General features: G+C 40.1%; 1 protein-coding gene across 2 annotated transcripts in view; it reads left to right on the top strand.

Moving 5' to 3' along the window:
- The window catches only part of vipr1b (vasoactive intestinal peptide receptor 1b), a 52,549-nt gene that overhangs the window by 27,831 nt on the left and 9,568 nt on the right, over positions 1 to 15,150 (top strand). For both annotated transcript variants that reach the window (XM_074621571.1, XM_074621572.1), the window contains exons 6-10: positions 4,923 to 5,055; positions 11,557 to 11,710; positions 11,831 to 11,891; positions 11,983 to 12,055; positions 14,653 to 14,744. In XM_074621571.1, coding sequence (XP_074477672.1) covers positions 4,923 to 5,055; positions 11,557 to 11,710; positions 11,831 to 11,891; positions 11,983 to 12,055; positions 14,653 to 14,744 — 513 coding nt within the window. The remainder of the gene's footprint in view (positions 1 to 4,922; positions 5,056 to 11,556; positions 11,711 to 11,830; positions 11,892 to 11,982; positions 12,056 to 14,652; positions 14,745 to 15,150) is intronic.

Raw genomic sequence — 15,150 nt, 5'->3', positions numbered from 1 at the left:
AACTATCGGCTTTTCTGATAAAACTATTTCGTTGCCTCATGCAGTCGTTGTTTAGAAGAAGGATAAAAGGATAGAATAAAGAAGAAAAAGAACAAACAGTCACCGCTGCAGGACCCCCGTGTAGAGAGAGCAGTTTACCATAAAGCACACTGACATTGTTGCTGCTGGTCATATGGACAACATGACAGTTTATATGTCACACATCAAACACTGTGAACTGGGATTTGATTATATGTGATCAGTGCAGCTCCTAGGCTTATGTTAAACAGAAAGGCAAAAGGAAAGACACACATACTTTCAAACCTCATGATCCTTTCATGCGTCTCAGTGTCTCGATCTTTTGATGCCACATGTGTGCAGCGGTTGGGAGGATTAAAGTATAGTGGTATTAAAGAGACTGATATTTGACAAGTCGTGGATTGATTGTAAAGCTCCTCAAAGACCTTTTTGATGTCAGGAATAATAGAGATCACATGCTCTAGATAGCAAATACGTTATCTTAAAGCAGTGGTTTTCAAAGTGGGGACCGGGGACCCCCAGGGGTCCTCGAGGGCGTTCCAGGGGGTCCCATTTTGGGTCTTTTCAAGTTTTCATACATGACAACATATGGAAAAAACATTTTAAAACTACGTTAGACTAACGTTAATGGAATTTTTGTTTTGTTTTTTACTTTACTACCTTGATACTTTGCAGATCAGAAGGGGGACGCAGGGACAAAACCTTATCAAATGGGGGACTAATTTGTGTCAGTTTAGGGGTCCTTAATGTGAAAAGGGTTGCCCTAAAGGACAATTAATAGACAATATATACAGTATATGTGCATGACTTATATAAATAATAAAGCTAATTCTCTTTATTGTATGTAATTTCTCTACCTCAGGTGTATGAGATTCAAGCTTTTAACACCCAATAATGATTAAAGAGAGATTAAAAACAACTTTAATAGTAGATGGATGGTGTACATTTGTGTACAATTTTATTCTTCGGTGCTGCATTCTGTCACTGAAAACACTGTAAAAATCCCCACGAGTACACTAGCTCAGCGGTCCCCAACCCCCGGGCCGCGGACCGGTACCGGTCCGTGGGTCATTTGGTACCGGGCCGCACAGAAAGAATAAATAACTTACATTATTTCCGTTTTGAGCCCGAGCCTTCATTCTCCCAGCTGGTGCACGATCACCTGTCTTTGCTTTTAAAAGAGTTCGAGCGCTACTTCCCAACCACAAAAGACCCACGAACTGCCAAGGAATGGATCCGCGACCCATTTGTCAACAAACCAGGAGAATCCAGCATGTCTGTGCAAGAAGAAGATCAGCTGCTGGAGATCGCAAATGACGGCGGCCTTAAAAGTGTGTTCGAGACAACAACTCTGCCGGTGTTCTGGATTAAAGTCTCGGCAGAATACCCTGAGATCGCCACAACAGCACTGAAAACCCTGTTGCCATTTCCGACATCCTATCTGTGTGAAGCGGGGTTTTCTGCAGTGACAGCAACCAAAACTAAATTACGGAGTAGACTGGACATAAGCAACACACTTCGGGTGTCACTGTCTCCTATTACCCCTAGATGGGACCGTCTCGTTGCAGAGAAACGAGCTCAGGGCTCACATTGATTTAGCGTTATGGTGAGTTAATTTTTTCATGCACTTTATATTCGTTTTTGTGGTGTATCTGTATCTTATTTTTGTAGGCATGTTTAAACGTTACCATAGCGACCAGAGAGCGTTAGGGGGCAGAGAGGATGATACTCATGTTATGTTGTTGGCGCGATGTTAAGAGGACGCTGCTAATAAAGTTGCATATGAGTACACAGTGCATTCACGTTTATTATTATATTTACAATATACCACTGTTTTTATGCCGGTCGTATCATTTTATTTTGTTGTATTTATCCGCCACACCTTGAAGGCCTGTCCGTGAAAATATTGTCTGACGTTAAACCGGTCCTTGGCGCTAAAAAGGTTGGGGACCGCTGCACTAGCTCACTTCATCTCCAAAGTAATGTTATGCAGCAATTGTTTCCATTCTTCCATCCAACCGTCCGTTCTCTACTGTACACCCACCTCCACGGAGAGGGAGGGAAACAGGAAATTGCTTTTTTATTTTTGGTAGCGTTTTTCACGTTTCTGCTGCTACGCTGTGTGGGTTAGTCACTGATCAGAGCTTCTTTTCATGTTTTCCACAAAGGCCTGCTCTAGGTGTGAAATTGTGTCCACCTGAGAGTTTTGTTTGCCTCAAGGCAGGCCAAGGTCACGATAAAAAAAAAAAAAAAAAGTGTGAAAGTATGAAATCAAGGCAACCAACAGGTTTGAGCCAGAAGGAGCGCTGTGACAGGGCAGTGGGAGGTGAAGGGAGATGAGGCGGTTATACAGTGAAGGGTATTAACCTGTGTTGGTGTTGTTGTGGAAAGTCACACCTGTTGCTGAAAGACACCACTGATTATTACAGGTAGGGAGCAAAAACATGTCGGTTTACCACGACCTCTTGAAATATAAGCTTTTTTTAAGCATCTGATCTACTAGCTTCTGTAAACTCTCATTCTTCAAAATCAAGATTAGTTTAAGTGTACGCTATATTTATAATATTTTTGCCGCTTTACCTTGTTGTGAGACAAGACCTATACAGTCTTATTGTGTTGAACTGAAGCCGTTATCTCTGCTCTCGCCAGACCACCAGACTCTATTGAAAAAAACTTAATTTTACCTTGCAGAACACAGGAGTTGCTGGTAAGTTCGTTTCTGTTATTGTGTGACTTTGGTTAGTACGGATTCAACAGCGAGGTAAAATTACAGTTTTTTTCAATGGAGTCTGGTGGCTTTGGCGAGAGCATAGATGGATACAACGGCTTCAGTTCCCAGTCGCAAAGGGCTGTCTGATGGCGAGATAAATCTGCAAAATAAATACAGCCTACTCTTAAAGGTCCCATATTATAAAAAAGTGAGATTTTCATGTTTTTTTATTATAAAGCAGGCTTAAGTCCTATATAAATACTGTGAAGGTATCGAAACACTCAATCCACAGGGAAATACACACAGCCCGTATTCAGAAACTCTGCATTTGAAACAAGCTGTCAGGATTTCTGCCCATTCGTGATGTCACGAATATACAATATTTAGTCCCTTGACACAATTTCAAACGTAAACATTCTAAATGTGTTCCAGTTTATTCCTGGTTGCAGAGTGTATGTGAATGTCATCAGCTCACAGGAAGTAAACATGGACCCAAGCTGTTGCCTAGCAATGCAATTCTTATGCAATTCAGTCAAAATGCGCTAAAACAGAGCGTTTCAGACAGAGGGTAAATACAGGCATATTCAGGCTGACAGTATGAGCAAAATAAAGTTTTTTTTGAACATTACAGCATATAAACATGTTCTTGTAGAAACACAAAATACAAGTATGAACCTGAAAATGAGCATAATAAGGGACCTTTAAACTGATATGGATTTTTTTTAGGTGGGATTTTCTTTTATGTGTAAAATATGTTTTGCCGCCGGCCCCGTCCACAGCAGCACATTGCTTTCGTTCCGTAACTCCTGCCTGCTTCTATAAACTGGAGGCGTGCCAACCGTCATCTACTGTAGGTAATACACTGACTATGGATAAGTACCTCATACAACCCCACTTCAAAACACCCAAACTATCCCTTTAATGAAAAGCAGAACACAATTAATTTCACTCTATACTGTTTTTTATATTATGATCTGTGACAAACATTATTTAAAAAAGTTTCAGATTTCCTTAGAATTAAGGATGGTTTTCTGACTATACTACCAGAAGAAAATAACTTCTGTTAGATAAAACCTCATGCTCTATGTGGATTATAGACCACATATTATTTATTAATGAACTGAATGAGTCATACAAAGTGTTAACTGACATAAATTGGTACGTTATATGTATATTTGTATTTATGGGAGGATGTGTGCATGTATCTATTGGATATGTCCTGGGATGTTATACTTTATGCGTATATACATTAATGTGTCTGAATAACCACATGAATGATGGGTCGTGTAAATGTTCAGACATGAAATTAAAACCATTCATTCATGGGAGTTTCAGCAGTGTAGCCTTAACAAAAGATTTAAGTGCTTCATCTTTCAGCAGGAAATTATGCTTGTAGTAAATGTATTGATTATGAGCCAAAATGGAAAATAATCTCTGCTGCTGTATACAGGCTGTGGTCTGTGGCCAGCATTGTGATGGAGCGTGTGTTATGTCATCACTTTCATTCTGCTGAGGTTTCTCCTCTCTCAGTATGGGACATGACGACCAGTTAGACTGATTTCAGCACAAAAATGCTCTAAATGTTTACATTTGGACAGAGATGTTCACGTTGACGTTGCAGTAGCAGCTGAAGAAAACAGGCATTTATGAAATAGCAGTTTACATATTGTCATTTTAAACAGCTGTGGCTGAATGTTAGCAAGCTTTCCTGGCTGTGAGATCAGGTCACATTAAACTTTAATGATTCCTGAGGGGATTTTGAAGTGATTGGACATGTGCTGCATCACAGCTGAATATTTCACCGCCCTGAGAACAAGCAAAAACAAATGATCTGAGCTAATGGGAGCCTTGACACGACTGCAGACGCTTGTCCTCGTCTCTCTCCCTAATCATTTACCTGTCTCAAGTATGAAAACACAATCAGGACGTCTAGAAGTATTTAAAAATCAATGCTCAAGGTTTTCATAATGTTGTAAGAAGGCATGTGAAGGACCATGAAAAAGCATTCATTGTGCTCTAAAGCAGATCCACCCACACAGTGATAGAAGGAGGTAATTATTAGTGAAGTCGGTCTCTGATTTGCTGTCGTTTTAAGCTATTAACTCCAAGGACATTGGATAATTAGCATGAAGGCCTTCTGTATTAAATTGTGTGTGTGTCTCTTTGTCTCTTTGTCTCTTTCTGTGCATCCCAGGAAGCTCCACTGCACAAGGAATTACATCCACATGCATCTGTTTGTGTCATTCATCCTGAAGGCCATCGCTGTGTTCATCAAGGATGTCGTCCTCTACGACGTCGGGGAGGTGGACAACTGCTCATCAGGCTCTGTGAGTTAATCGGCCAAGACGCCGCTGTTGTTTGCTCTGGGTGAGATGAGCGACTCGGGGATTCTTGTCCTTGAACCGTGAAGAAGTCAAACACCGTAAGAAGCCCAGCAGGTGAACATAACACTGGCAGGCTAATTATCCGCATTAAACCGCCATCAATGAGAGATCATCTCCGCTCAAATGGGGATGAAAAGATGGATTTCTGTAGTGTGGATGTTTGACAGGAGACAAGATGGGAACTTAAGTGGTTCTGACCACTTTCATTATGTAAATATAATAATATATAAATAATAATATAGTATCATTTGGTCAAAGTTTTACTGTACATGAGCTTCAAGCTTGACAATTCTCAACATCCTCTTTGACTATAAATAATAAGAGTCAAGTGAGGTATTTTATTGCTTAGGGATATGAATGGAATTACTGTATGATTCAGTTTTATTTCTCCGGTGCATCAGTAGATATTGTGTTGCTTTATTAGTAGGAATTGTTTATTAGAGCCTGACTAATACTGGACTTTTGGGACCAATCAACTAGACAGGATTACCAACCTCAGAGCTCCAGGGGCCCTTAAAGTTCCTGGCTTACTGTGCTTTAATTTAGTTTGGGAGCACGCAGCACTTAAGTACAATATCTACAGACATAACAAGGACTCAATTTATTACCGTTAGACCTTGAGGATTGAAGAGAGTCCCTCTGTCAAATTAAAAGACCTTAATTATTTTAGTTTCGTGCTTGTATAATACAGTGGCTGTTTGAAGCGGGCCAATTGCTTGGCGCGTTGTAACAGTTTGGGGTCCGTGTTTGATGGTTGAGGTAGCTTAGAGAGCGTAGCAGAAGACGACAGTCAAAAACTCACACGAATCCTAACCGTCACACTTGAATTGAGAGGTTAAAAGGAGTAGGAGCATATGCAGGCATCCGTCCGTAAGGGTCAACAAACTGTAAATGCTGATGACGTTGCTTCTCTCCTATCTAAGCAACACAGTATGCCTTAAAGGTACATTTCACAGTTTTGACAGCGTGTCCAAATTGAACCAATCGAAAAAAAAAAAGCACTCCCTTGGGTCCCCAGCAATACACCCGCCAAGCACGAAGGAGATCTGAGGAGCGATTCCTTGCTTTAGTTATATATCACAAAAATATGTGTTTTTTGAATGATCAAATTGCCAGATAGTATTCCGGCATAGAAAAACTGCACAGAAAGAGGAAGAAATGGTGGGGTAATGGGGACCCAGGAGTTAATTTTTCCCACATTAATCCGGGTGTGCCAATCATATCCATATCCCAAGAGGGTTTGTAAACTGTCGTTCTCAAGTTGTGAGTAATTGACAACAAAAAACTGAATATTTAAATATGAGTCAAAAACCTGACCCCTGATCCCAAAGAGGGGTTACCTCTCAAGCAGCAAATTATATAAAAAAAACTACCTGAAATACTACAAATATAACAAAAACTGCAATAAACAGTAGCTGAAGATGTAAAACCCATGGAACAAGGCTGCCTTTTAAATAAAGCCAGGCTTACAAGACATTTATGCTTGGACTTCTATCAAACCACAATGTTTGGATGTCTTCCCGTCAGCCTCCGCATACCGCTGAACTACAGACCCCTGAGGCCACAGTTAGGCCTGCGAACATGAGGTTTATGTTACGTTATGTGGCCGCACGACGAGACGGGCCCCTTTGAGTGTATTAGCGAGCTCTCCGGCTGGCTCCGTTGTGTTAATGGAACTATTGGGTTGATGGGAGCCAGCTGCTGTCATGGGTCGGCTGAAAAAAGAAATTATAGAGACGGGTTTGGTGCTGCAGCGCTCATCATGACCCCGGCATTACTTCCATTACAACTGTTGGCTCAGTTACTGTCACTTTCTCTCTCCGTGTGTGAGTGTGTCGGTGTTCTGCATGCTTGGTTCATTAGCTTTCTCCTACAGTTGGATGTTTGCCGTTGAGACCCATTAGATTAATTCAAGATATAATCGCTGTGGGGAGGCTTATAACAAATGCATTATTTAAGGTACCTGTGTGTTTGTCACAGTGTGTGTGTGTGTGTGTGTGTGCGTGCTGCATTATGCCTCCACGTGCCACTGAGCTTTTCTAAAATGGAGCTCCAGCGAACAATTTGTACTGATTTGCACACATTAGGAGTAGCATAAAGGTTCAGACAGCCCATCTAGGTCAATTTTCTTCCCCTCAAGATGCCATGTGGGAATCGATTTATATAGACTACCGAATCCCTGTCAGCTTCACTGCCAGCTGCTTTAATGAGCGCTCTGAAACTTTACCTCCATGTAGAAGAAGTGGATCCCAGAAAACACACACAGGAAGGTAAATGTATTATTCATAATGTGTACATTTCCACTAGTAGCAAACTCACCTGCCGGCCATTTACAAAAGGCATGATGTCAGCAGGAGTTTTCACCTTATGATTCTCTTAATAACAGCAGAAGAAGTATACAGATCTTTAATTTAGTAGAAGTAGCAACCACCACCAAGACCTTAGCTCCCCATGACACCAGTTGGATCCAGACAGCACTTAATATCATTACATATTGACTGGTGGTATGCCAATATTATTGTATGAATACTTCTGGTATACATTCACACAATATGTGTAACATGTTAAGATCAATAATTAAATGCGTTGTTTGTAATACTTAATTAGTTAAAAAATGCTACATCATGTAGCAATATCACAATGTGAAAATACAACCGCAAGTCCTGTATTCAAACTTTGACTTGACTGAAGTACAGAAGTATTGACAGCAAAATATACTTGATTATCAAAGTAAAAGTATTCATGAGGTTTGGATTGCAATTCTACCGTGCAGGCAGCACTTTATTAAGTTAGTTAAGTGAAGGGGTTTATTTCACAATAATGACCCACTAGCTGTGCATTATCTCGCTTATTACATGGCTACTTACTTAAGAAATCAATGATTTGACACAAAATTGGTCTGCCAGAGTCCAAGATCGGAAATGCATCCATGGCAACGGTCTGTTATACATAGCAACGGTCTGTTATACATAGCAACGGTCTGTTATACATAGCAACGGCCTGTTATACATAGTAACGGTTTGTTATACATAGCAATGGTCTGTTATACGTAGTAACGGTCTGTTGTACATAGCAACGGTCTGTTATACATAGTAACAGTCTGTTACACATAGTAACAGTCTGTTATACATAGCAACGGCTTGTTATACATAGCAACGGTCTTTTATACATAGCAACGGTCTGTTATACATAGCAACGGTCTATTATACATAGCAACGGTCTGTTATACATAGCAACGGTCTGTTATACATAGCAACAGTTTGTTATACATAGCAATGGTCTGTTATACGTAATAACGGTCTGTTGTACATAGCAACGGTCTGTTATACATAGTAACAGTCTGTTACACATAGTAACAGTCTGTTATACATAGCAACGGTTTGTTATACAAAGCAATGGTCTGTTATACGTAGCAACGGTCTGTTATAAAAAAAATAACAGATCGTAGAATGCTGTTATTGACCAATCACAATCGAGTATACAGTATTACAACAAAGCCATGTATTAATTTTGGTTATTATAGTTGGCTACTTTATAACCAGCTGGATTAGAGGTGTCCCCAATTAAGAATTGACATAGTCGAATCTGATTGGTCAAGTCTCGCCTATCGTCGACTCGAATCATGTTTTTTTTCCGGTTTTGCTTATTGATCCCTCTGTTTAAGCTTTATGTATCTATAGTAAAAACAATTCAATTATTGGCCAATATACATGTGACTATTTCTTAGCTGTTGTTTCAGGAAAAATGGACAGAGCTGTTTGATGCATGTAGTGTTAGTATGCAGGTGCGGCGCTGTCCGTAGTGCTGAAACGGAACAGAGATCGCTAGACAGAGAGACACGGTTTCTTAACCTGCATGCTTTTCGACCAGCTCAGCCGTCACCGTGTTGAGAGCCGTGCGGAGTCACTCCCTCAATCATAGTTATGCTCCGAATTTGGGATTCAGCACCTTTAACAAACCGGTGTACGATATCAGTGTACTAAACTATGGATGAGAAGCAGTTTGACGTCCACGTCTTCAGTCTTCATTGATGATTAATGATGCTCATGTATCCATGAACAGTACGACTCCTTTGCAGGAGCTCAGGCATTACGCTTATCTGCTCGTTCATCATTTTTAGGATTTCAGGTGGAGACAAGAAGTGTGGCATTTTCACTGTTATATCATGGCCCTTATTTCTTCTCTAATGTCAGTGTGTCAGTGTTCATGCCTTGCCTCATTCATATCCACTCGGTTTTGTTTCCTCATCATATTTGTGTTGCCTTTACCTCTCTGCCCTAATATCCACATATACGCATCCATAATGTGCTTCAGTCCATTCCTAATCACACTCTGTCATCCCGTGTCTCCCATCTCAGCACATCTGCTAAAGTGCTCAGTGCATTCACTCTCAGTGGGTCATTTTTGAATGGGCACAGTATTGATTTTCCTGATCTACGTGATGCCCTCCCTGTAGGAGCTTGTATGTGGCTCATGGTGGAGTGTGTCTCAGCCTTGGACCTGTGAAAGAGCTACACGCTACACCCATCAGCTCAGCCCACCCACACCATTAGGAAAATGAACCCTTTTATACGCATCCTTGTGTAACAAGTTCAATAGCAGCCTCTCTGCTCGGCGTTCGGCTGCAGCAAACTGAATTTTGAATGAATTCACCCGTCCTGATGGAAGTTTTGTGCTGTCAGCCAACCGGAATGGAGCTGATTGTGTTATCCTGCTTGGTTGTTTCAAGTTGGCCTTTTGCTCGCTGAAATATCTGCTGGAACATTTCTGCACTTTGCATCCTCTGGTTGGAGATATACAATATATATATATGTTGCGTGTATTGTTTATATGACTTAGGTATCAACTATCAGTGCAAAATACATGTTGCATATAGAACACAGTTTTGTATTCTGATTCTAATGGTTTTACATGGTTCAGTCATACTTTATAGAACAGTTATTGTTAATAAGGGCTGCATTAAATCTCAATACAACATAATAATCCAAGTCTGCAGTAGTAAATGTTAAGTTCTTACTGTAAAAAGTGAATTTTGGTTGTGGCAACTGTAAAAGAGACAAGTGTCACGCTGCAGGAGGATAAGCCAAAGGGCCCCAAAGTTGTTCTTATTAATAGTTATAACTAGGGCTGTCGCAATAACCGCAATATTGCAATACCGTAATATTGACAAGCCAACCAGAGGGGATGGCTTATAATTAATTTTTAGACTTTAATACAATCGGCAGCAGCGTGATCTGCACTGAGCGTTGCACGTATGGTGTTTTTTCCGATGAAAATTGTTCAACTTTGGGTAAAACTCCACAATGACCAACTGTCACATCCTACGGTACATGTAGCTACAAGTGCTGAACAACAACAACAATGGAGGAGAAAGTAATACACATAGACCGGCGGGTCCGTTCTCTCTCTCCCTACGAGTTTCATCCTTCCCTTCATCCAGAGCACTTACTGTACTCTACCTTGTTCCGATATTTTGATATTCTGTATCATAGCAACCAAAGCGCAGCTGAAAAACCCCCCAAAAATATTAACAATAAACAAGTATTTAATTCATTTTAAAACTGTCATCTTTGTCATTTAAAAAGTAACAATATACCTAATAATAGCCTAATAATAAAGCTTATTTTTATACAGCAATGAAATCAGGATAAATAAAGTAATTTGCAATTATACCGTGCTGTTGAGCCAATCATTATCACCGCAGGGGAAATTCCTTCACCGCGACAGTCCTAGTTATAACTGACCTATAAAGCATTAGTTAAGGACGTATTAACCAACAACATAGCCATTAGGTATCTCTATAAAAGGTGCCTTATAAATGAGTGGTATTGATTCAATTCTTGAATTAATAACTTTCAAGATCATTGTATACCCTTCAACCCAGTTCAAGAAAGCCAATCGTGTTTTAAATACACATGTTCAAATCAAAGCCTTGTATTGAACTTACGGACACCATATTCATCATTCTGCTTCATTTCAATGGCACCTAGGATACATTCCCATTACTAGACATATTTCGAGGATATAAAGCTGCTAATATTAGACTATAAAAATGACTACTTTAGTGATGCAGTGTAACCTTTTCTTTATCACTGCCATCATTTCTTATTCACTGACGGCTCAGAGGTGGATTTTGTTTGTCTGCTAACTTGTGCTGCCCTCGGTTTGCTATATGAAACATCTTGGTTGATTTGTCCTTGTGTGACAGAAAGGAATAGAAAAAAATGTGTGTGTGGGCGGAAATTGATCTTCTTACCGTATTTCAAAGTGTGTATAGGCGGCCTGCACCGAAAGAAAATCGATACATGCATTCTTTCATTTTCTTAATGCAATTCTGCCACTGTAGGGAATGGAACTGCTCTGTAATGTCTTCACTGTCCCTGTTCAATATGCATCCACTTAGAGGATCATTGTGAGATGAATGCTTTTGTCTCTTGTGTCCAGGTTGGCTGCAAAGTCGTGATTGTGTTCTTCCAGTATTGTATAATGGCCAGTTTCTTCTGGCTGCTGGTGGAGGGCCTTTATCTTCACGCACTTTTGGCTGTCTCTTTCTTCTCCGAGAGGAAGTACTTCTGGGCGTACATTCTGATCGGCTGGGGTGAGATTCCTTATATGTCTTTATGTGTCTCTGCTGTCCTGGGGTGAGATGAACTACAGGTTGTGACCCGTGCCAGTGGGATGCAATAATAACTTTTATATCTTTTTTTTATGTCCCTAGGAGGTCCGACAATTTTCATCACAGCTTGGAGCATCGCTAAAGCCTACTATCACGATGTGGGGTAAGAAAAACACTATGCAGGGGAATATGCTAGAGTCCAGAATAAATTCTAGGTCTGACTTTGCTTTGATTTCATCTTGTACTTTTTTCAGGTGCTGGGATATAATCGAGAACACTGATGTGTTCTGGTGGATCATTAAAACGCCTATTTTGGCATCAATCCTGGTAGGTTTAAAAGCCTTGAGCACTTTTCTGTCACTTAAATTCCATTACGTCAACATTTAACACCTTGAGCTGTCTCAACTCAGACTTTTTTTCAAAGCGAAACTAATTGCCACTGAGAGAGAAACCATTCTTGCCAGTTATCATCAGTCCACCTCAGACTTACCTGTCTGTGTAATTTATCTGAGTGCTTTCAAACTCCATATCGTCTTTGGTATTCCCGCTGTACGTCAACGCAACTGAGAGTTTGGCATGACTTCAAAGTTATCATTTCGCTTTGAAAAGTTGGCAGGATAATAACCATCTATTTGCTTTTTCTTGCCTGTCATCATCTACTTCATCCACAGAGGTTGACGAGAGGAATGTTTGTAGATGCGCTCGGTGTGACACATGAAAAAAACAAAACAGTCTGACATTTAAATGTGCTTCAGGTGCTAAAGGATTAGTTTGACATTATTTGCTCATCCAAGAGTTGTATCGGAAGATAAATACCACTCTCATATCTGCATTAGATACGGAGCTAGAGGCGATTAGCTTAGCTTAGCATAAAGGCTGGCAGGAGGGGCAAACAGCTTGACTGCTGTTTGCTAAGAAATAGCATGTAACTCTTTTCTATTAGTGATTTTTTTTTTATTAAACAAGCAAGAAAAGGTTTGTTACGTAGTGAGCTTTAAAGGTGCTAAAAGCATTTTAGCGACTTCATTCTCTGCTCAGGTAGACATTACGCTTCTATATCTTTACATAGCAAATAGTTGTTTGCTGCTATACTAATGCTCTGGATATCGTATAGAGCAGTGGTTCTCAAACTTTTTCATGACAAGAACCCTTAAATTGATACACATAAGATCACGGACCCTCATTTGTTCATCCATCATCATCCATCCAGGGGACCTCCATCATTCTACGGTTGTCAACTAGCTTACAGTTGAGGAGATAACCGTGGAGGAAGTGAAACATATGATCACAATAGTCACTCTTATGACTTTTACTCACATGGGGCTCACTTGTGAATTAAACATGAAATTAAACTATTCCCCATTTTTTTCTGGAGACCCCTGGAACTCCCTCAAGGACCCCTGGTGGTCCTCAGACCCCTGGTTGAGAACCACTGTAAAAGCAACTTTAAAGGTAATATTGGTAGGTGTATTGAACTGAAGCTTGAAGCTTAACACAAAGTCTGGAAACAGGGGGAAACAGCTAGCCTGGATCTATCCAAAGGTAGAAATACAATCTGCCTACCAGCATCTCTAAAGCTCACTATTTAACATGTTATATCTTGTTTATTTAGAGATATATTTAGAGGTGCTCGGGGTGGATTTTGTTACTTTAGGACGGAACCAGGTTAGCTGCTTGCCCCCATTTCTATACTACTACTCTATACTAAGTTTTTTGTGCAAAGCTAAGCTGACTCGCCGCTTGCTGTAGCTTCATATTTAGAGTACAGAGCGTATTTTTCTTTCTCCTGGACATTGATCCACAGATTGATCCACTTATCTAGTAAGAAAAGCAGACAGTGATTTGCATTGGCAGTGTGTTTGTGTGTTTGTCTATGTGTGTCACTGTGAGCGAGAAAGACGCATTTAATAGAGGTGTGAAAAAGGGGGGTTAAGATGAGTTCAACAAACAGGACTCAGGAAGCTACAGTGAAGTGGTGAGAAGAAAAATTACTTACAGTCAATGAACTGCATCTCGAGCCCAGCATTTTGACACTGCTTTATTGAATGCTTTATTTTTACGGGTCTGTGATTTCCTGAAAGAACAATTTAATTTGGCACCAATTATACGGTGAATAGAGACCGCTTTTTAGTTTGATTATAGTTGTGTTACGTGCATAATCAGGTCGAATATTTTATTTGAAAGAACTGCTCCATTTCACCCCAAGTAAATGTTCTCTCATGACTGTTTTATCATTGAAAGCTTTACTCTCCATATATGTTGAATTTTGTTTCTTACAATATACTTGCTTAACATCAGCATGTCTCCAGGTTATGCTGGGAATTAATTAATTGTGCTTTTTTTTAACATTGTTTCCTTTTGTTCCTATAGTTAAACTTCGTCCTCTCCAGGAACCTTCCCATGAATTTACACTTACATATTTTAGGAAGTTATATAAAAACTATACACCAAACACCAGAGTTTAAAGAAGACATGGGATGCAGAAAACAGAATTTTTTTTTAAATAACATCCCCCTCTACTGATGTCTGCTGATGTCCTGTCTGTGCTTGGCAGCAGACGCAGCAGGTCTAGTTGTGTTCTTCCACATTAGGATCAGGATCAGCAGCCTGGCTGTCAGACACCTCTCTCTCTCTCTCTCTCTCTCTCTCTCTCGGCAGCAGCTCTGACTGATTTTTGTGAAAGTGCATCGTGATGTGTTGCTAGTTCAGAGATCAAAAAAACAAATTAACAATTTAGAAATGCTCATTTTCCCACAGGGCAGCAGCACAAATCCAGTCGGAGCGACATGAACTCAAATATCAAGCTTCTTTTATGAGATTTCTTAAACATTCCTCCGTATCTGTTAGATTAGACAGTGAAAACATGTAGAAGTGACTCTGAAACCAGCTTTTTCTACATATACATTGTCTTAATATCTCCACAGATGAACTTTATTCTATTCATCTGCATCATACGAATACTTCGCCAGAAAATCAACTGCCCAGATATCGGAAGATCTGAGTCCAACCAATACTCGTGAGTATAATTTAATGTCATTTTCATGCTGTAAATGTTGTATCATTCATTAGCTATGATAAATATTATTGATGCCTTTGAGGACGTTGGGGAAAAAATCGACACCACTTCAACAGTTTTCTGTCTTGGGATGATTTCGGTCCACATTCTGCGAAAGCAAACAAAGATAATCTTGAATAAACACAGAAAGCTGAGAGTTAGTTACACATATATGTCCTGGAGGTACGACATGTGCTGTAAATTATTGTTTTTCTGTGGCTCCTTTTTTTGCTCGAAGCAATGCAGGGATGACCAATCCTTTTTTACACTTAAGAAAAGAAATCATCGCCCGCCTTGGCATGTGGCACTCAGCGCAGTAGCCTTCCGCTGACAGCTGCTTTGCACAGAGATATAGAGCTCTGTGTGT

This window comes from Sebastes fasciatus, chromosome 21 (genome assembly GCF_043250625.1).
Source record: "Sebastes fasciatus isolate fSebFas1 chromosome 21, fSebFas1.pri, whole genome shotgun sequence".
Lineage (NCBI taxonomy): Eukaryota > Metazoa > Chordata > Actinopteri > Perciformes > Sebastidae > Sebastes > Sebastes fasciatus.
This window is presented reverse-complemented; position numbering and strand designations above follow the sequence as displayed.